General features: G+C 42.2%; 1 protein-coding gene across 1 annotated transcript; it reads left to right on the top strand.

The window, feature by feature from the left end:
• The first annotated feature begins 21185 nt into the window (after positions 1-21185).
• On the top strand, positions 21186-22271 carry LOC129971936 (uncharacterized). Its single transcript, XM_056085914.1, has 2 exons — positions 21186-21509; positions 21618-22271. Exons 1-2 carry the CDS (start codon positions 21186-21188, stop codon positions 22269-22271), a joined length of 978 nt encoding a protein of 325 aa, XP_055941889.1.
• The last annotated feature ends 633 nt before the right edge of the window (positions 22272-22904 follow it).

Raw genomic sequence — 22904 nt, 5'->3', positions numbered from 1 at the left:
AAGAGTCAGAAAAAAATTCGGGTTCCGACGGCACCGCCCACCACGGAGCCCAACAAGGGATGGCAGCCACCGGCTCTAGACATTCCCAGCCTCGGCGCTTACCATGGTGCTGGCCGGAACCTATACGCTGAGAGCCACTTCCAGGAACGTCTACCACCCTTAACGCAGAGCCCCAGAAGGTGGCCCCTTCGCTTGATCCCCTTGAGCAGACCAGTCAAATGGCTGGGATACAAGCCGATTGATACACCGGGGACCAAAATGTACCACCCGTCTAATGGGTCGCCACGCACGGCAAACACGTGGGGTTTTTTGCTGTCCATGAGAAGCAAGAAGCAAACAGAGCGGCGACAGCTTCTCATGGAGAGCTCCCTCGCTTGCCGTCGAGGGAAGGAAAAACACAGCAAAAAGCAGAAGGCGTAGGGGAGTGGAAACGTAAAGGGAGTAAAAATCCCTGGGTACCTCGGGATTGGGACACCCGTACTCACCTATAGTAGGTGAGCCCCTGAGGGCTATTTTTATAAGGAATTTCTTGAAACTCAGGACATTTCAAGTTAAAGTGCAGTCCGAATTTTCAGACTTCTTCATCCAAGAGGAAGGTGTCCCTCAGGGCAGCGTTTTAAGTGTGACGCTTTTCATTTTAAAAATGAATAGTATTTTAAGACAACTATCGCCTACTGTGAAGGGCCATTTATACGTTGACGACCTCTACATTTCATGTACGGGGATAAATATGAATTTTATACAACGACAGTTGCAGATTGCAGTTAATGGTATCACACAATGGTGCAATAATAATGGTTTTAATATTTCTACATCAAAAACTGCGGGTGTTCACTTTTGCCGTAAAAGAAATTTACACTCTAACCCAGAAATCAAATTAAATGAGGAAATCATTCCATTTTTGGTCCCCTCAGGGGCTCACCTACTCTAGGTGAGTACGGGTGTCCCAATCCCGAGGTACCCAGGGATCTTTACTCCCTTTAGGTTTATTCTCCTCTGTGCCTTCTGCTGTCGCCTTTTTTTTTTCTGTCCCTCGACGGCAAGCGAGGGAGCTCTCCATGAGAAGCTGTCGCCGCTCTGTTTGCTTCTTGCTTCTCATGGACAGCCAAAACCCCACGTGTTGGCCGTGCGTGGCAACCCATTTGACAGACGGGTGGTGTACTGTGGTCCCCTGTACATCAATCGGCTGGTCGCTAGCCACCTAAGTGGTTAGTTTGCTAGGGATCAAGCGAAGGGGTTACTCCTTGGGCTTGGCGTTAAGGGTGGTCACTGTCCCCGGGGGTAACTCCCAGCGTATAGGTACCGATTAGCACTAGGGTGGATGCCGAGGCTGTTAATAACCAGAGCCGGTAATTGCCTTCCCTTGTTGGGCTCCGTGGTGGGCGGTGCCGTCGGACCCGAATCATTTTCTATATCGTATGGGCTCCTCCAAACGTGGTCCCTTCAGTGGGCGTCGCATCGTTCAAATTTCTTCAAATTATGATAACCATTTTGATAGTTTCTTTATAGTTAAGCGTTTATCAGAAAACAACGAAACATTTGAAACGGTATCGCCATTCTTAGTGCAGAAGGCCATCACCGCAACTGTTGGTGAAGTAACATCAATTAAAAAAATGCGATCTGGTGACTTGTTAGTAGAGGTCAATTCTCGAAAGCAAGCTCAGAATATACAAAAATTGAAAGCACTTGCAACTATCCGGATCAGTGTCACTCCCCATGCATCATTAAATACCTCTAAAGGTGTTATCACCTGTGGAGAAATTCTGAATCTCTCTGTTGACTATATTACTAATGAACTAAAATCACAAGGAGTTGTACATGTCCGCCGAATTACCATCAGGCGTGATGGAGAAATTGTTGACACTAAACACCATATCCTAACTTTTAAATCTCCAAAACTACCAGAACATATCTATGCAGGCTACATCAAATTACCAGTAAGACCGTACATCCCTAACCCCCTCAGATGTTTCAACTGCCAGCGCTTTGGCCATTCAAAGGCAAACTGCCGCGGGACACTCACTTGTGCCCGATGCGCAGAAAAAGGTCACGATAGCCAGCAGTGTGCCGCAACAGAAAAGTGCGTGAACTGCGGTGGCGATCACACGTCGTACTCTCGATCCTGTTCACGTTGGCAACTTGAAAAACAGATAATAACTTTAAAAATCAAAGAAAGTTTATCCTACCCTGAAGCTAGGCGTAGGGTTATAGCTCAAAATCCTACTCCTGGCAAAACATATGCTTCTGTTGTACAAAGGTCATTTTGTGCAAACTGCTCTTGCACAAACTGTGTTAAAAACACCACGAAAACCAAGCAGCCAAGTAAAGTCTCTTATTCAGATACCGAAAATTCCATCAGTAGCACCCCTGAAACTCCTACAGTTTTAAAAAAGAAATCAAAGAAAAAAGCTCAGAAATCACTGACACTGAAGCTTGCAAAACGCGGCCATTCATTACAAGATGTTACTACAAAATTAAAAAAATCAACATTAAAAAATTCCGTCGCTTTTGGGCTTGCGACGCAAGGTAATGTCCATAAGGACTTAACGTCCATATTTGGCATGCCAAATAGCCCCGATATTAAATTACACCCTTCTGGTGATGAGGATGATTTGGAGATGAGTTGCGAATATGAAGCAACTCAAACAAATGCTTCTAAAGCTTCTTCTTCCAAACCGCTTTCTTAATGGGTACCTTCCTTTCTTGGAATTGTCGTGGTCTTAGAACGAAACTACAAGACATCAAGTCAATTATCAACACATTTCATCCCTTTTGCTTTGGCTTCCAAGAAACTTTCTTGAAGCCAAATATGCCGTTAAAACTGCGTGGCTATAATTGCGTTCGGAAAGATGCAGATTCTGGATCTCGTAGTTCGGGAGGAGTCTGTATTCTAACATCAAATCTGTATCCGAGCACACCTCTCCCATTACACACTTCCCTGCAGGCTGTGGCTGTGCAAATTCATACTCGAACACTGATTACAGTCTGCTGCATCTACTTGCCACCACATGATGTCTTAAGTCAGCAAGAACTTAACAAAATAGTAGACCAGCTTCCTAAACCGTATTTATTAATAGGCGATTTCAATGCACATAGCATCTTCTGGGGCTCAGAAAATACGAACACTCGAGGGAGACAGATTGAGCAATTTATTGCTAATAACTGTCTCTGCCTACTGAATAACGGAGAAAAAACATACTTCCACGAGCCAACATGTACATTCCATAGCATCGATCTGGCAATTTGCTCCCCTGAGTTATTGCCATTACTGAAATTTAAAGTCGGAGATGATCTTTATGGTAGTGATCATTTCCCTTTAATTATTTCCCAAGTCGATAGAAATAGTGGAACTCGGCCTCCACAACATTTCCTTTTCGAGCAAGCAGACTGGTCCGTATATACAAAATTGGCAGATATTACCCAGGCAATGGTCAGTACCACAGACATTTCGGAAACGGTGCAAAATATCATTGATGTCTTGATTAACGCCGCTAATAAATCCATTCCTCAAAGTTCACCAGGTTTACGAAAATTTCGAAGACCTTGGTGGAATAAAGCATGTCACGACAGTTTCAAACAGCAGAAAAAATTATGGAACGTCTTCAGAAGGTACCCGACGACGGAAAACCTTGTCGCATTTAAACGAGCCAGAGCCGTTGCTCGTCGTATTCGACGACGTAGCCAGAGGGAGTGCTGGATGAGATATATTTCCTCAATTACATATCGCACTCCAAGCAAACAACTATGGAATAAGGTAAAAGCTGCAAATGGAGTTTATCAGGAGTTTTCATTTCCTATCCTGAAATCCGGTAGTACAACATATTCTTCTCCATTTGATATCGCTGATATTCTCGGACAGACTTTCGCACAAGTCTCCGCTGCGAAATCATATTGCCCTGATTTCGTGGCAATTAAGAATCGCGCGGAACAGATGACTTTGAATTTCCAAGCTCGGAAGCTTTGTCCGTACAATTGCGATTTCCAGATGACCGAATTAAGAAGGGCATTGTCTCAAGCTCATGATACTAGTCCCGGTCCAGATGGAATAACCTATAGTATGCTTCGCCACTTGAGTGTATCATCGCTCTCCAGTCTCCTGTATCTGTTTAATAGAATCTGGAAAGAGCAGACTTTCCCATATCAGTGGCAAGAGGCTTTTGTGATTCCCGTTCTGAAACCGGGAAAGGACCCAGAAAATCCTCTGCACTACAGGCCTATCGCTTTAACGAGTGTTCTTTGCAAGACACTTGAACGTATGGTCAACGCCCGTTTTATCTTTGAATTGGAGAAAGGGACATGTATTCCGCTCTTACAGAGTGGTTTCCGTAAGGGGCGCTCCCCAATTGATAATATCGTCCAACTGGAAACCTACATCCGCAATGCTTTTGTACGTAGAAACCATCTTGTCTCCATTTTCTTTGATATAGAAAAGGCGTATGACCGTACATGGCGATACGGAATTCTTCAGAAACTTTTTAACTTGGGTTTTAGGGGAAATCTTCCAATTTTTATTCGAAATTTTCTAACTTCACGAACTTTCCGAGTTCGTGTCGGCAATTTTTACTCCAATTATTTTATTCAAGAGGAGGGTGTTCCACAAGGGAGCGTCCTCAGTGTTACGCTTTTTATCATCCATTTTAGTGACATACTTAATCATTTACCACCATCTGTGCAGGGAAATTTATACGTTGACGATCTGCATATCTCTTGTGAAGGTAGTGATATGCGTTTAATTGAACTTAAACTGCAAAATGCAGTTAATAAATTGAACAAGTGGTGCGAGAAAAATGGACACACTCTTTCTGCCGAAAAGAGTAAATGTATGCATTTTTGCAGAAAACGAAACCTTCACCCTGATCCTTCAATCTATATACGTAATAGCCTGATTCCAGTTGTTGATGAAGTGCGGTTTTTGGGTGTATATTTTGATAAAAAGCTCACTTTCCTTCCGCATATTTTATACCTTCGGAAGAAGTGTGAGAGATCACTCAATATCCTCAAGGTACTTTCTCGCACTTCCTGGGGTGCCGATCGTACCTCTTTACTTCGTATATACCAGGCTGTCATTCTATCTCGGATTGACTACCCCTCAGGGGCTCGCCTACTATAGGTGAGTACGGGTGTCCCAATCCCGAGGTTCCCAGGGATCTTTACTCCCTTTCAGTTCGCTCTCCTCTCCGCCTTCTGCTGTCTGCTATGTCTTTCCTTCCCTCGACGGCAAGCGAGGGAGCTCTCCATGAGAAGCTGTCGCCGCTCTGTTTGCTTCTTGCTTCTCATGGACAGCAAATGTCCCACGTGTTGGCCGTGCGTGGCGACCCATTTGAAAGACGGGTGGTGCACTGTGGTCCCCGGTGTATCAATCGGCTGGTACCTAGTCACCTGAGTGGCTAGTCTGCTAGGGATCAAGCAAAGGGGTTACTCCTTGGGCTTGGCGTTAAGGGTGGTCACTGTCCCCGGGGGTAACTCCGAGCGTATAGGTTCCGGCTAGCACCAAGGTAAGTGCCGAGGCTGGGAATGGCCAGAGCCGGTGGCTGCCTTCCCTTGTTGGGCTCCGTGGTGGGCGGTGCCGTCGGGCCTGAATCATTCACCATATCGCATGGCTCCTCCCAAAAAGGGTCCCTTCAGTGGGCGTCGTATTGTTCCAGTACAAAATACAACTAACTATTTTGATAGGTTTTTCGTCGTGACACGTAAATCGGAATCGAATGAAACATTTCAAACAGTGTCGCCATTTCTGGTCCAAAAAGCCATTACAGCAACTGTCGGTGAAGTTACTTCAATCAAAAAGATGCGCTCTGGTGACTTGTTAGTAGAGGTTAATTCTCGAAAGCAAGCCCAGCAGATGCAAAAATTAAAGGCTTTGGCTACAATATCTATTTCTGTAAAACCTCATACTTCTTTAAATATGTCTAAAGGTGTTATTACCTGCGGTGAGCTGCTAAATATCCCTGTTGAGGAAATTATACATGAAATGAAATCGCAAGGAGTTGTAGACGTCCGCCGTATCACAATTTGGCGTGATGGACAACGTCTTGAAACGAAGCATCATATTTTATCGTTTAAGACTCCAAACTTACCTGAATTTGCTTACGCAGGATACATAAAACTACCAGTGAGGCCTTACATTCCTAACCCACTCAGATGCTTTCAATGCCAGCGCTTTGGCCACTCAAAGGCAAATTGCCGCGGGTCACTAACCTGTGCCCGTTGTGCAGAAAAGGGTCACGACAGTCAGCAGTGTGACTCAAAAGAAAAATGCGTCAACTGCAATGGGGATCATCCATCCTATTCTCGCATTTGCCAACGCTGGAAATTAGAAAAAGAAGTTACAGCACTTAAAATAAAAGAAAATTTATCGTTTCCGGAGGCCAGGCGTAGAATTAAAGCTCAGACTCCAACCCCTGGCATCAGTTATGCTTCAATAGTACAAAAAACATTTTGCAAAAATTGTTCCTGTCAAAAATGTGTAGCACTTACAACAAAAACAAAAACCGCGGAAAAAATAACAGATTCTGATACAGAACAATCTATGAACAGTATTCATGAAACTCCTGCACCACCTAAACCAAAACGGAAATCAAAGTCAAAATCTCAAACTTCACTGACGTTAAATCTTGCGAAACGCGGCCTTTCAGGAAAAGATATTCCTATGAAATTAAAGAAATCGACCTTGAAGAATTCCGTCGCATTGGGGTTAGCGACGCAGGGTGTTGCCCACAAGGACTTGACGTCCATATTTGGTGGCATATCCAATAACCCCGATATTAAATTGCACCCATCTGAGGATGAATCGGAACTTGACATGAGTTGCGAAGATCAAGCAACTCCAGCAAATGTTTCCACACACTCTCCTTCAAAAACAGACTCTTAATGGGTACCTTCCTCTCATGGAATTGTCGCGGCCTCCGGTCCAAACTTCCTGACATAAAATCCATTTTAAACAAATATCATCCTGTTTGCATTGGTGTTCAAGAGACCTTTTTGACACCAAGCATCCCAATTAAATTGCGAGGTTATAATTGTATTCGGAAAGATACAGACACAGGATCTCATAGTTCTGGAGGTGTCTGTATCTTCACTTCAAATCTATATCCGAGCTCACAACTAAATTTGCATACCTCTCTGCAGGCTGTGGCTGTACAAGTTCACGTACGAACATTAGTCACAGTCTGTTGCATTTACTTACCGCCTCATGATGTCATCCGTCAGCAAGAACTTGACAATTTAGTGGACCAGCTTCATCCGCCTTTTTTGATATTCGGTGATTTTAACGGACATAATACTTTGTGGGGTTCAAATAGTACAAACTCTCGTGGGAGACAGATTGAGCAGTTTATTGCCAATAACTGTCTCTGTTTACTTAACAACGAAGAGAAAACATACTTTCACGAGCCCACACGAAGCTTCCATACTCTTGATTTGGCCATCTGCTCACCCGAACTTCTGCCGTTGCTAAACTTTAATGTTAGCAACGAATTACATAATAGCGACCACTTTCCTATTATTGTCTCCCATGCTGATAGCGGCGGGGCGACTTATTGTCCTCCGCGTTTTCTATTCCAGCGGGCAGACTGGGAGTCTTTTTCGCGATTAGCAGATATCACCGAGACTATGACCAATATCACAGACATTTCTGAAGCTATACAGAATGTCACTGACGTTATAATTGGTGCCGCAACTTCCACTATTCCGAAAAGTCCATCACGCGTAAGAATTTTTCGCAGACCGTGGTGGGATGAAGCTTGTCGCGACAGCCACAAACAACAGAAAAAGTTATGGAACTTATTTCGAAGGTATCCTACCACAGAGAACCTTATTGCTTTTAAAAAAGCCAAAGCACTAGCTCGCCGCATACGTCGTCGTAGTCAGAGGGAATCCTGGATAAAATTCATATCCTCTATCACATCTTCTATATCCAGCAAAGTTCTGTGGAGAAAAGTAAAGGCTGCTAATGGTATATATAATAACTCTTCCATTCCTGTTTTAAACAGAGGGAATGTGAAGTATTCTGCCCCATTAGACGTAGCCAACATTCTCGGTCAATCATTTGCACAAGTTTCAGCAATTGATTCATATAACCCCGATTTTCTGAGAATTAAGAATCGCGCGGAACGGTTGCCTTTACGTTTTAATGACCGAAATACTTCTCCATATAATTGTGAGTTTCGGATATTTGAGCTAAAAAAAGCATTATCTCATGCCCATGATACCAGTCCTGGGCCTGATGGAATAACATACAATATGCTCCGCCATCTGAATGCAACTTCTCTTTCAAATCTGTTACAATTATTTAATAGAATATGGATAGAACAAAAATACCCTTCACAATGGCGGGACGCTATTGTGATCCCAATCTTAAAACCAGGCAAGGAATCTTCTAATCCTCTGAACTACCGACCAATTGCTCTAACGAGCTGTGTTTGCAAAACTTTTGAGCGCATGGTCAATGCTCGCCTTGTGTATGAACTGGATAAACAAGGATGCATCTCCCCGTTGCAAAGTGGTTTCCGTCGAGGTAGATCTACTTTCGATAACCTTGTATTGCTGGAAACGCAGATACGCAACGCATTTGTCAGAAGAAACCATCTAGTATCCATTTTTTTCGATATCGAAAAAGCGTATGACCGTGCTTGGCGCTTTGGCATACTCTCTACTTTATTTAACTTTGGCTTTAGGGGAAATCTTCCCGTATTTTTACAGAACTTTTTATCACATCGGACCTTCAGAGTTCGTGTTGGGAACTTTTATTCAAATAATTTTATTCAATCTGAGGGGGTTCCACAAGGAAGTGTCCTCAGTGTTACCCTTTTTATTGTCCATCTTAGCCGGATTTTAACTCATTTGCCTTCATCCATACAAGCGAGTCTCTACGTTGATGATCTGCAGATCTCATGCCAAGGAAGCAATATGAATCTTATAGAGCGACAATTACAAAATGCCGTTAACAAAATAGTATCTTGGTGTAATAACAACGGTCACAGTATCTCGCCGGAGAAGAGCCGATGTGTGCACTTCTGCCGAAAGAGAAACATCCACTCAGATCCAATTATTGACATTGGAAATGTACCAATCCCTGTAGTGAATGAAATACGGTTTTTGGGAGTGATTTTCGATCGCAAGTTGACTTTCCTTCCGCATATTTTACACCTGCGGAAGAAGTGCGAGAAAATATTAAATATATTGAGGGTGCTCTCCAAAACATCATGGGGTGCTGATCGAACCTCCCTGCTCCGTATCTACCAAGCACTCATCCTTTCCCGAATAGATTATGGTTGCATGGTGTATGGCTCCGCACGTCCTACGGTTTTACGGCGATTAGATACCATTCACCACACTGCTCTACGGATATGCTCCGGAGCATTTCGAACTTCTCCAGTAGAGAGCTTATATGTTATTTGCCACCAGTTGCCACTTCATTTGCGGCGTCAGAAATTGTCTACATTATTTTATTTCCGTACAAAATCTATCCCAAATCATCCTATTTGTCGCACGGTACTTCCTGTTTCTCTTCGAAGGATTTATGAGTCGCGACCTTCTCATATTCTCCCTTTTTGGGAAAGAGTCAAAAGTTTCCTACATGGTTCGGACCTTTATAGTATTGCCATTAAGTCATTTGACTTTTATTCCTTTCCCCCTTGGGATATCCCGCAATTTTCTTTTCTGAACCCTTTTTTGGGATTCGATAAATCTTCAAATAATCCTGTTATTTTCCAAAAATTGTTTTATCATCATCGCTGTCAGTATTCTTCTTTTACACCAGTTTTTACGGATGGCTCGAAATCAGATGGACATGTTGGTTGTGCAATTATAACTCCATCTGATACACTGAGCTATCGTCTGCACAACAGTAGCTCTGTATTTACGGCTGAGTTAGTAGCAATTTTCTGTGCTCTACAAGAAATTTCCTCTTCTACTCAGCGTAATTTCATCATTTATACTGACAGTATGAGTGCTTTAGAAACACTTTCTAACTATCAGATTCAGATGCACCCAGTTGCAGTCCAAATTTTATTTACATTAACAATCCTACGAAATAAAGGATTTAAAGTCATTTTTTGCTGGGTTCCGGGGCATGTAGGTATTTACGGCAATGAAAGGGCAGATTTTGCTGCTAAAGCTGCATCAACTTTTCTAACACATTCACTTGTCTATTCTGATGCCAAAAGTTCCTTCACTAGTTCGCTCTTTACTAACTGGCAGCAATCATGGGATCTGCAGATCCACAACAAATTACATTCAATTAAACCGACAATTAGTTTGTGGCCTGTCCATCCTATACGAGAGGTTGATGTCAAATTGACTCGCCTCCGTATAGGACATGCTCGTTTTACACACAAACATCTCCTTTTTGGCCAGGCAACACCAAAGTGCTCCACATGTCGTGTAGATTTTACCATTAAACATATTTTAATCGAGTGCGCATCTTTTAATTCCTTTCGTTTACACTTTTTTAAATCATCGTCATTAACTTTACAAGACTTGGTGGGTGAGAAATTCCACCCAAACGTTTTTAAATTTTTAAAAACCATTGGTTTTTATAGTTGTATTTAGCATTTTTAACTTCTGTTCACATTCGACAATTCATTGTAACGTTCGTTTTGCGAATCAGTATTTCATTTATAAATGACATAACCTTATATATTTCTGCACTTTCATTTTTCCCATTTTTTGACACATTTGGCTTTTATATCTTAACATGTGTGTTTATATAAATTATTTTGTTTTATTACCATCTGCTTGGCGCAGCATAGCCAAACATGGCTCTTGCGCCAAAAAACCCGAACAACCAACCAACCAACCTCGGATTGACTACGGGTGTTTCGTATATGGCTCAGCCAGATCTACTGTTCTGCGTCGACTAGATACCGTGCATCACTCTGCTCTGCGGATTTGTTCGGGAGCTTTCCGCACATCGCCAGTGGAGAGTCTTTATGTCATTTGTCATCAGTTGCCTTTGGAGCTGCGAAGGAAAAAACTCTCCATGCAGTATCATTTTCGAACGCTGTCTCTTCCACAACATCCTGTGGCAAATACAACTCTTCCTGCTACTCTCCGCAGAATTTATAATGCTCGCCCTTCTTACGTTCGTCCTTTTTCTGAGAGAGTGAAAAGCACACTTCAAAATTTGGATTTGCAGTTTCCTGAAATCCAGACTGTTGATTTCCAAACCTTTCCACCTTGGGATATTCCCAAATTTTCCTTTTTAAATCCTTTTAGCGGTTTCATAAAAGATACAACTGCTCCAGTGATTTTTCAACAAATTTTTTGTGCTCATCGCAGTCAGTATCCTTCTTTTGTGCCTGTCTTCACTGACGGTTCAAAGGCAGCTGAGCATGTTGGTTGCGGAATTGTTTTTGATTCCGACATAAACAGTTTCCGTCTCAATACATCCTTTTCAGTTTTGTCAGCCGAATTAGTGGCAATTTCTCATGCTCTGATGAATATATCATCCTCACCTCAGAGACAGTTTTGTATATATACAGATAGCATGAGTTCTCTGGAAATCCTCTCTCAATTTAATCCTCATACAAATCCAGTTGTAATAGAAATCTTGGGACTTTTGAAAACTCTTCAAAATAGAGGTTTTAATATTTTATTTTGCTGGATTCCCAGTCATATGGGAATTGCTGGCAATGAGCAGGCAGATCATGCTGCTAAAACTGCGTCTTTTCTCTTGCATCACAGAATACCATACAGTGATGTAAAGAAATCTATTACCAATGGGATTTTTACTCTGTGGCAAGAGACATGGAATATGCAGACACAGAATAAATTGCATTCTGTTAAACCTGTTATTGACACATGGCCCGTTTTACCGATGCGTAGGGCTGATGTAAAATTGACTCGCCTACGTATTGGACATACTCGGATTACACACAAACACTTGCTTTTCGGAGAAAGGGCACCTGTGTGCTCCTCATGTCACACCGAATTGACAGTTGGTCATATTTTGATTGAATGCCCAGCTTTTGAATCTCATCGCCACCATTTTTTTCATCTATCAAATGCTACTCTCCCAGAATTGCTGGGAGAGAATTATCATCCAAATATTTTTAAATTTTTAATTGCTATACACCTTTTACCATGTATTTGACTTTAAAAATTTCCATTTTTATTATTTAAAAAAAATGTCATATTTCGTCTTAATCTGTTTTAGCTATTTTATATTAGTTTACACATAAGCACACTTAATTTTATACTAAATTCCAATCATCAACAAAGCTCTACTTTTCACCATACGTATGGCGCAGTATGGCCAAGAATGGCCCTTGTGCCAAAAAACTTAAATTAACCAACCAACCAACCAACCAACCATTCCATTTTTGGACGAGATCCGGTTCTTGGGTATAATCTTTGACAAAAAGCTAACCTTTCTCCCTCATATAAAATTGTTAAGAAAAAAATGCGAAAAATCTTTGAATATCGTAAAAGTCTTATCATCTACAGCTTGGGGAGCGGATAGAGACTCTTTGATTAAAATATATAAAGCCACGGTGCTCTCTAAGTTGGATTACGGCAGCGAAATTTATGGATCTGCCAGAAAAAGTGTTTTAAAAAAACTGGACCCAGTTCATCACACAGCACTCAGACTTTGTTCCGGAGCATTTAGGACATCCCCCGTGAAAAGCCTTTATATCGAATGTTACGAACCTTCCCTTGATGTAAGAAGACGAATGCTGACTTTAAAGTATTATTTTAGAATTCAGTCATACATAAAACATCCATTTTATGATTTTAAACTTCGCCCTTACTTAGTTAGACTGCAAGAGGCTAGAAAGTCGTCCGCACCAATATTTTTTACAAGAGTCCAGAACTTCCTTTCAGAAAACCTACTTAACCTACAAGTTACTCCACAGCTGGTAAATGACTTTCCACCTTGGAAAAATCTTAATATGCAACTTTTAAACCCATTCAACACTTTTAACAAATCTGAGACAACAGAAGTTATATATCAGCAAATTTTCCTTGAACACAGACAGCAATACAAAGACTTTCTTCCAATTTATACCGATGGGTCAAAATCATCTAATCATGTCTCTTTCGCTGTTGTCTTACCAGATACAGTCATTTCTTTTACACTTCATTCCTTTTGTTCAATTTTTACGGCAGAAATAACTGCGGTTTTATATGCATTAGAAGAAATTTCAGAGAGACAAGAAAAAAAGTTTATTATTTATACCGACTCTCTAGGTGTGTTACAATCGCTAAAATCATTTTATCTTCGTCGTCATAATCATCCTTTGGTTTTCAAAATTCTAGATATTTTTAACAAGCTGACTTCTCGGGATTTTATTATTTTATTCTGTTGGGTACCCTCTCATGTAGGAATTCTGGGCAATGAAGAGGCAGACAAGGCTGCTAAATTGGCAAGTATTCCAGCGTTCACATCTATTCCTGTAAGCGACTTAAATAAGCACACTGAAAGGCTTTTTTATTCCAAATGGCAAGCTCAATGGGACCTTGAGACTAACAATAAGCTACATGCTATTAAACCTCATGTACAACAGTGGCCTTCATTACCTAATCGAAAGGCAGACACAGTATTAACCCGTTTACGTATTGGACATACGAGATTCACCCATCGCCACTTGTTACTAGGTGAACAACCACCTCTATGTTCCCAGTGTGACTGTCAAATGTCTGTCCAACATATATTGTCAGAATGTCCAAATTTCAATGCTCAACGTTTGCACTTCTTTCAAAATACGAACACTCCATTACCTTTCTTACTTGGTAAGACGCCACATGCTCAAATTTTTGCATTTTTGAAATCAATAGGTTTTTATCCACATATTTAAGTTTTCTTCATCTCTCTCAAAAGTTTTCATATTGTTTTTATAATTGAAATTATATACTTTATATTTTAATTCTGAAAAATACAGTTTGGCGCAGCATAGCCAAAATCGTGGCTCTTGTGCCAATAAAATCCACAAATCCAAATCCAAATCTGCGACATTAAAAGGTCCATCTATCACCACATCTGTTCAAACTGGCAAATGTCATGGGATCTGCAGATCCAAAATAAACTACATTTTATAAAAACGGACGTTGTTTCTTGGCCTGTTCATCCTATACGCGAGATGGATGTTAAATTGACTCGTCTCCGTATAGGGCATACGCGCTTCACCCACAAACATCTCATTTTCGGGGAAAATGCGCCTATGTGCAACAGATGCCATGTTAATTTTACTGTTCACCATATCTTAATTGAATGTCCTGCTTTTAATTCGTATCGTGCTCGTTTTTTTAACTCGTCTTCAACATTACAAGACTTGGTGGGTGAAAAATACCACCCAAATATTTTTAAATTCTTACGAGCTATTGGCATTTTTACTTGTATATAATTTTTCTATTATTCTATTTGTGTTGAACATTTTTGTGTTCTTGTTCGTTCTTCTTTTTTTCCCATTTTCATGTTTTTAAATGTTCAGATACCAAGATAACCTTTTAAATTATGCAATTTTATGTTTGCACACTTTTTTAAAACACTCATTTGTTGGTTCAGTATATCTTTTATAATTTTACCATTTGATTGGCGCAGTATGGCCAAATGTGGCTTTTGCGCCAGTAAACCTCACAAACCAACCAACCTACTGTTTCTATATAACAGAATATGGAAGGAGCAAAAATACCCAACACAGTGGTGCGAAGCTATTGTGATTCCCATCTTAAAACCTGGTAGAGAACCATGAAATCCTCTGAACTACAGGCCAATTGCTCTGACGAGTTGTCTTTGTAAGACCTTCGAGCGCATGGTCAATGCTCGCTTGATATATGAACTGGAGAAACAAGGATATATATCCCCATTGCAGAGTGGTTTCCGTAGGGGTCGAACTACCTTCGACAATCTCGTATTACTGGAAACACAAATCCGCAATGCGTTTGTCAGGAGGAATCACCTTGTCTCCGTATTCTTCGACATCGAAAAAGCATATGACCGTGCTTGGCGCTTTGGCACACTTTCAACACTTTTTAACTTTGGTTTTAGGGGAACTTGCCCATATTTTTACAGAACTTTTTATCTCATCGAACATTTCGCGTTCGTGTAGGGAACTTTTATTCAAATCATTTTATTCAAGCTGAGGGAGTTCCCCAAGGAAGTGTCCTCAGTGTCACACTTTTTATTGTTAATCTCAGTCAACTTTTAAATCATTTGCCTTCATCTGTTAATGGAACCCTTTATGTTGACGACCTGCAGATATCATGCCAGGGTAGTGATATGAATGTAGTAGAGCAATTAATGCAAAATGCTGTGGACAAATTGGTGGCTTGGTGCAATAGCAATGGACACAATATTTCGCCAGAGAAGAGTCGCTGTGTGCATTTCTGTCGCAAAAGGAACCATCACCAGGATCCTAACATTAAAATACAGAGTGTTCCAATTCCTGTTGTGAATGAAATACGTTTTCTGGGAGTGATTTTCGATCGGAAACTCACCTTCCTTCCACACATCTTACACCTCCGGAAGAAGTGTGAGAAATTATTGAATATTTTAAAAGTGCTTGCCAGAACATCTTGGGGTGCCGATCGAACCTCGCTTCTTCGTATTTACCAGACAATAATTCTCTCTCGAATCGATTATGGTTGCATGGTATATGGCTCCGCCCGCTCAACTGTTTTGCGGCGGTTGGATACCGTCCATCACTCCGCTTTACGCATTTGCTCTGGGGCGTTCCGTACTTCCCCAATAGAAAGCCTCTACGTTATTTGCCATCAGATACCACTTTGTTTAAGACGCAAGAAATTATCTGCTACGTTTTATTTCAGAACACAATCCCTTCTAAAGCACCCATTAAGAGAAATATCGCTACAAGTTGGCCTTCGCCGCCTATATAATGCCCGTCCTTTTCATATTCTACCATTTTGTGAGAGAACCAAAATACTCTTACGTGACTCGGGTCTTGACACAGTTCATGTTAAAGCTGTTGACTCATTTAGTTTCCCACCCTGGGATATTCCTCAATTTACCTATTTGAATCCTTTCAGAGAATTTGATAAATCTTCAACCTGTCATATTGTTTTCCAACAGTTTTTTCTACTGCATCGTTATCGGTATTCATCTTTTGTGCCAATTTTTACGGATGGCTCGAAATCAGAAGGTCATGTTGGTTGCGGCATAATTCTTCCTTATGATACACTGAGCCACCGTTTACACAATTGTTGCTCCGTATTTACTGCTGAGTTGGTGGCTATTTTCTTTGCCCTTCAGAAAATTTCAACCTCCACTCAGCGTAAATTTGCCATCTATACCGATAGCATGAGTGCTTTAGAGACCCTTTCACACTACCACAATCGGATGCATCCGATTGCTATTAGAATTTTATTTACTTTACGTCTTTTAGAAAATGAAGGCTTCCAGTTTATTTTCTGTTGGGTTCCGAGTCACGTAGGTATTCAAGGAAATGAAAAAGCAGATTCAGCTGCAAAATCTGCAACGTCATTTTTGAGCTTTGGTATTCCCTTTCATGATCCCCTCAGGGGCTCACCTACTATAGGTGCCCCTCAGGGGCTCACCTACTATAGGTGAGTACGGGTGTCCCAATCCCGAAGTACCCAGGGATCTTTACTCATTTTAGGTTTACTCTCCTCTGCGCCTTCTGCTGTCGCCTTTTTGTTCTTTCCCTCGACGGCAAGCGAGGGAGCTCTCCATGAGAAGCTGTCGCCGCTCTGTTTGCTTCTTGCTTCTCATGGACAGCCAAAACCCCACGTGTTGGCCGTGCGTGGCAACCCATTTGAAAGACGGGTGGTGTACTGTGGTCCCCTGTGCATCAATCGGCTGGTCGCTAGCCACCTGAGTGGTTAGTTTGCTAGGGATCAAGCGAAGGGGCTACTCCTTGGGCTTGGCGTTAAGGGTGGTCACTGTCCCCGGGGGTAGCTCCCAGCGTATAGGTACCGATTAGCACTAGGGTGGATGCCGAGGCTGGGAATAACCAGAGCCGGTAATTGCCTTCCCTTGTTGGGCTCCGTGGTGGGCGGTGCCATCGGACCCGAATCATTCTCTATGTCGTATGGGCTCCTCCAAACGTGGTCCCTTTAGTGGGCGTCAAAAAGTACAAATTTCTCCTAATTTTGAACAACATTTTGACCGATATTTTGTAATTAAACGTGTATCTGACAAAAACGAATCTTTTGACACAGTGTCTCCTTTCCTAGTGCAGAAATCTATCTCCGCAACAGTTGGGGAAGTTGCATCTATTAAAAAAATGAAATCTGGTGACTTGCTTATAGAGGTCAGTACTCGAAAGCAAGCCCAGAATATTCAAAAAGTGAAAGCTCTCGCCACGATCCCTGTTACTATCAGCCCTCACACATCGTTAAACACATCTCAAGGTGTAATTACTTGCGGGGAAATATTTAACCTACCTTTAGATTATATTCAAGAAGAGTTAAAACCACAAGGTGTTATAAAAGTTCGCCGCATTACCATCCGGCGAGAAGGACAAATACTTGAAACTAAGCATCACATCCTCACTTTTAAGCCCCTCAGGGGCTCGCCTACTATAGGTGAGTACGGGTGTCCCAATCCCGAATTTCCCAGGGATCTTTGCTCCCTTCATGTTCGAACTCCCCTACGCCTTCTGCTTTCTGCTGTTTTTTCCTTCCCTCGACGGCAAGCGAAGGAGCTCTCCATGAGAAGCTGTCGCCGCTCTGTTTGCTTCTTGCTTCTCATGGACAGCCAATGTCCCACGTGTTGGCCGTGCGTGGCGACCCATTTGAAAGACGGGTGGTGTACTGTGGTCCCCTGTGCATCAATCGGCTGGTAGTTAGTCACCTGAGTGGCTAGTCTGCTAGGGATCAAGCGAAGGGGTTACTCCTTGGGCTTGGCGTTAAGGGTGGTCACTGTCCCCGGGGGTAACTCCGAGCGTATAGGTTCCGGCTAGCACCAAGGTAAGCGCCGAGGCTGGGAATGGCCAGAGCCGGTGGCTGCCTTCCCTTGTTGGGCTCCGTGGTGGGCGGTGCCGTCGGACCTGAATTGTTATCAATATCGCATGGGCTCCTCCCGGAAATCTCCCTTCAGTGGGCATCATCTTCAAATGAAAACTCTAAATCACAATTTTGATTCCTTTTTTGTTTTGAAACGTGTGTCAGATGGAAAAGATTCATTTCATTCAGTCTCACCATTTCTTGTTCAGAAGGCAATTGCAGCAACAGTCGGCGACGTATCATCTATCCGAAAAATGCGTTCCGGTGATTTGTTGGTTCAAGTCTGCTCAAAGAAGCAAGCCCAGCAAATCATCAAACTTAAAGCTTTAGCTACCATAAAAATAACAGTTAGTCCACATACATCTCTGAATTATTCAAAAGGCGTAATAACATGTGGGGAACTTTTTAATGTTCCTTTAGAGGAGATAACTAAGGAACTAAAAACCCAAGGAGTGACAAACGTACAACAAATAAATGTTAGGCGGGATGGACAGCTCCTCCCCACAAAACATTACATCCTGACATTTCACACACCTCAATTACCCGAATACGTATGTGCTGGATATATCAAATTACCTGTCAGACAGTATATTCCAAATCCTTTAAGGTGCTTTCAATGCCAGCGTTTTGGCCATTCGAAGGCCAACTGCCGCGGGACTCTTACTTGCGCCCGCTGTGCAGAAAAGGGCCACGATAGCCAGCAGTGTTCGGCACCAGAAAAGTGTGTCAACTGCAATGGCAACCATACATCATTCTCTCGATCATGTGAACGCTGGCAATTAGAGAAAAAAATAACCACAACTAAAATAAAAGAAAATATTTCTTATCCCGAAGCTAGAAGGAAAATTCTAGCCCAAACTCCGAAACCTGGTCTCAGCTATGCTTCCGCTACTCAAAAATCCTTTTGTAAAAATTGTTCATGTTCAGATTGTTCAAAACGCAATCCTAATGCAAAACTTCCTGATAAGGCATCTGAATCTGATACAGAAAATTCTTCAACCTGTCCCTCCGAACCTGTCAAACAAAAAACACCAAAACAGAAAGCAAAGTCTAACAAATCTTTAAAGCTAAAGCTTTCCAAGCGTGGCCTTGCTGAAAAAGATATTTCATCAAAATTTAAAAAATCCCTTTCGCAAAATTCAGTTGCTCTGGGACTTGCGAATCAGGGCATAGTTCACAAAGACTTAGCTTCCATTTTTGGAGGCATGCCTAAAACTCCTGATCTTATCTCACTTCACCCATCAGACGAAGAGGATGATTTGAAAATGAACTGCGATGTTTCGCATCCTCCTAACATTGTATTTAATTCCTCTTCCGTTACAAGACTTTCTTAATGGGTACCTTCCTTTCATGGAATTGTCGCGGCCTTCGATCCAAACTCTCTGACATCAAGACAATTTTCAACAAATTTCATCCTGTCTGTTTCTGTGTCCAAGAAACATTCCTGACTGCCAATATTCCTATTAAATTGCGCGGCTACAACTGTGTCCGAAAAGATGCAGACACAGGAACTCACAGTTCTGGTGATGTCTGTCTCTTCACATCCAATCTTCATCCGAGCACACCACTCACTTTACATACGACTTTGCAGGCTGTGGCTGTGCAGGTTCATACAAGAACGTTAGTCACAGTCTGCTGTATCTATCTGCCACCTCATGATGTCATTCGTCAACAAGATCTTGACGACTTACTGGACCAACTTCCAAAACCTTTCATTATTCTCGGTGATTTCAACGGACATAGCACTTTGTGGGGTTCGGATAGCACAAATACTCGTGGAAGACAGATCGAACAGTTCATATCAAATAACTGTATCTGTCTTCTAAATAATGACGAGAAAACATACTTCCACGAACCCACACGTAGCTTCCATAGTCTTGACCTGGCCATTTGTTCTCCCGAGCTTCTTCCATTGATGAATTTTAAGGTCGATGATGACCTGTACAATAGTGATCATTATCCTGTAATAGTCTCCCAGGCTGAGTGTGGTGTTCTGACTCGCTGTCCACCACGTTTTCTATTTCAGCGGGCAGACTGGGCTGCATTCTCCCAACTGGCAAATATAACAGAGACAATGGTCAAAACTTCCGACATCACGGAAGCAGTACAGAATGTTGTTGACATTATAATACACGCCGCAAATGCTTCAATACCAAAAACCTCACCGCGTTTAATAAAATATCGCAAACCTTGGTGGAATGATGCCTGCCGCGACAGTTTTAAGAAGCAGAAAAAACGGTGGGACATTTTTAGAAGGTACCCTACGACAGAAAATCTTGTCGCTTTTAAAAAAGCCAAAGCCTTAGCTCGACGCATTCGCCGTCGTAGTCAGAGGGAATCTTGGATAAATTTTGTTTCCTCAATCACATCCTCAACTTCCACTAAACTTTTGTGGAAAAAGATAAAAGCCGCAAATGGGATTTACAGCGAATCTTCTATTCCAGTTTTAAAAACAGGAAACACGGTGCATTCCGCCCCCCTAGATGTAGTTAATATCCTCGGTCAGGCATTTGCAGAAGTTTCCGCAACAGATTCTTATAATCCTAATTTTCTGGCGCCCTCAGGGGCTCACCTTCTTTAGGTGAGTACGGGTGTCCCAATCCCGAGGTTCCCAGGGATCTTTACTCCCTTTATGTTTACTCTCCACTGCGCCTTCTGCTGTCTCCTTTTTTCTTCTATCCCTCGACGGCAAGCGAGGGAGCTCTCCATGAGAAGCTGTCGCCGCTCTGTTTGCTTCTTGCTTCTCATGGACAGCAAATGTCCCACGTGTTGGCCGTGCGTGGCAACCCATTTGAAAGACGGGTGGTGCACTGTGGTCCCCGGTGTATCAATCGGCTGGTAGCTAGTCACCTGAGTGGCTAGTCTGCTAGGGATCAAGCGAAGGGGTTACTCCTTGGGCTTGGCGTTAAGGGTGGTCACTGTCCCCGGGGGTAACTCCGAGCGTATAGGTAACCGATTAGCACTAAGGTAAGTGCCGAGGCTGGGAATGGCCAGAGCCGGTGGCTGCCTTCCCTTGTTGGGCTCCGTGGTGGGCGGTGCCGTCGGGCCCGAATCACTTTCAATATCGCATGGCTCCTCCCAAAAAGTCTCCCTTCAGTGGGCATAAGAAACATGTATTTTTTACTTCTCCTCATCAGTTTGATACTTTTTTCATTATTAAACGAGTCTCTGACAAGCAGGATACTTTTAATTCTGTTTCGCCTTTTTTAGTGCAAAAAGCCATTGCAGCAGTTGTCGGCGAGGTTTCATCAATACGTAAAATGCGTTCAGGTGATTTGCTGGTAGAAGTCTGCTCCAAAAAGCAAGCCCAGCAAATCATAAAATTAAAAGCTTTAGCAAATATTCCAGTCACAGTTAATTCTCACACATCACTTAATTACTCAAAGGGTGTAATCACTTGTGGAGAACTTTTTAACGTTCCTCTGGAGGAAATAACTATGGAATTAAAGCCACAAGGAGTGACACATGTACGCCAGATTAATATTCGGCGGGATGGACAACTCCTTCCCACTAAACATTACATCCTTACTTTTCACAGTCCCAAATTGCCCGAATTCTTATATGCAGGCTACATAAAACTACCGGTACGACCATACATACCAAACCCTCTGCGTTGCTTCCAATGTCAACGTTTTGGCCACTCTAAGGCTAACTGCCGCGGGACCCTCACTTGCGCCCGCTGTGCAGAAAAGGGCCATGATAGCCAGCAGTGTTGCGCACCAGAAAAATGCGTAAACTGTGGGGGCAATCATACTTCATATTCTCGAAATTGTGAACGCTGGCAGTTAGAAAAGCAAATAACATCAATTAAAATTAAAGAAAACCTATCCTACCCTGAAGCTAGGAAAAAAGTTCTAGCTCAAACTCCCACAACCGGATTAACATACGCATCCGTTGTGAAAAAACCCTTTTGTGCAAACTGTTCTTGCAGCAATTGTGCTAAATATACTACCCAAAATAAAACTACAGATAAATCTTCTGACTCTGATACCGATACTGTTGTAAAACCTACTACTCCCGAAAATATCAAACCAGTTAGGTCTAAATCAAATACAAAATCCAAAAATTCTTTAAAGCTAAAGCTTGCGAAACGTGGCCTTACCTCGACACAGTTGCATTCAAAAATGAAATTAACAAAAACACAAAATTCCGTCGCACTGGGACTTGCGACGAAGGGTATCGTCCAAAAGGATTTAACTTCCATTTTTGGTGATACATTCAAATGTCCCGATACCATCGCCCTCCATCCTTCTGAAGGGGATGATGAAGAATTAGACATGAGTTGCGATACTCCGTCAACTCAAACGACTAGTCTTAAACTTTCTCCTATTACAAAAATCTCTTAATGGGTACCTTCCTCTCTTGGAATTGTCGCGGCATTCGATCCAAACTTTCTGACATCAAGTCCATCATCAACCACTTTCATCCCGTTTGTCTTGGTGTTCAAGAAACCTTTTTAACACCAAATATTCCTATAAAATTGCGCGGTTATAATTGTATTCGGAAAGATACAGACACAACATCCTATCCTTCTGGGGGCGTCTGTGTCTTCACATCAAATATGTATCCGAGCACGCATCTAAGCTTGCATACTTCTCTTCAGGCTGTGGCCGTACAGGTTCACATACGAACGTTGGTTACAGTCTGCTGTATTTACATACCGCCTAGTGATGTAATCTGTCAGCAAGATCTGGACAACCTAGTGGACCAGCTTCCTTCACCTTTTATTATACTTGGTGATTTCAACGGACATAGTACTTTGTGGGGTTCAGATAATACAAACTCTCGTGGAAGACAGATTGAGCAGTTTATTGCCAATAACTGTCTCTGTTTACTTAACAATGAAGAGAAAACCTATTTTCACGAACCCACACGTAGCTTCCATACTCTTGACTTGGCCATATGTTCTCCTGAACTTCTACCACTGCTAACGTTCGCAGTGAGCAAACATTTATACAATAGTGATCATTTTCCTATCA

This window comes from Argiope bruennichi, chromosome 6 (assembly GCF_947563725.1).
Source record: "Argiope bruennichi chromosome 6, qqArgBrue1.1, whole genome shotgun sequence".
In the NCBI taxonomy this organism is placed as follows: Eukaryota; Metazoa; Arthropoda; class Arachnida; order Araneae; family Araneidae; genus Argiope; species Argiope bruennichi.
Note: the sequence above shows the minus strand (reverse complement) of the source record. Positions and strands in the feature narration are given on the sequence as shown.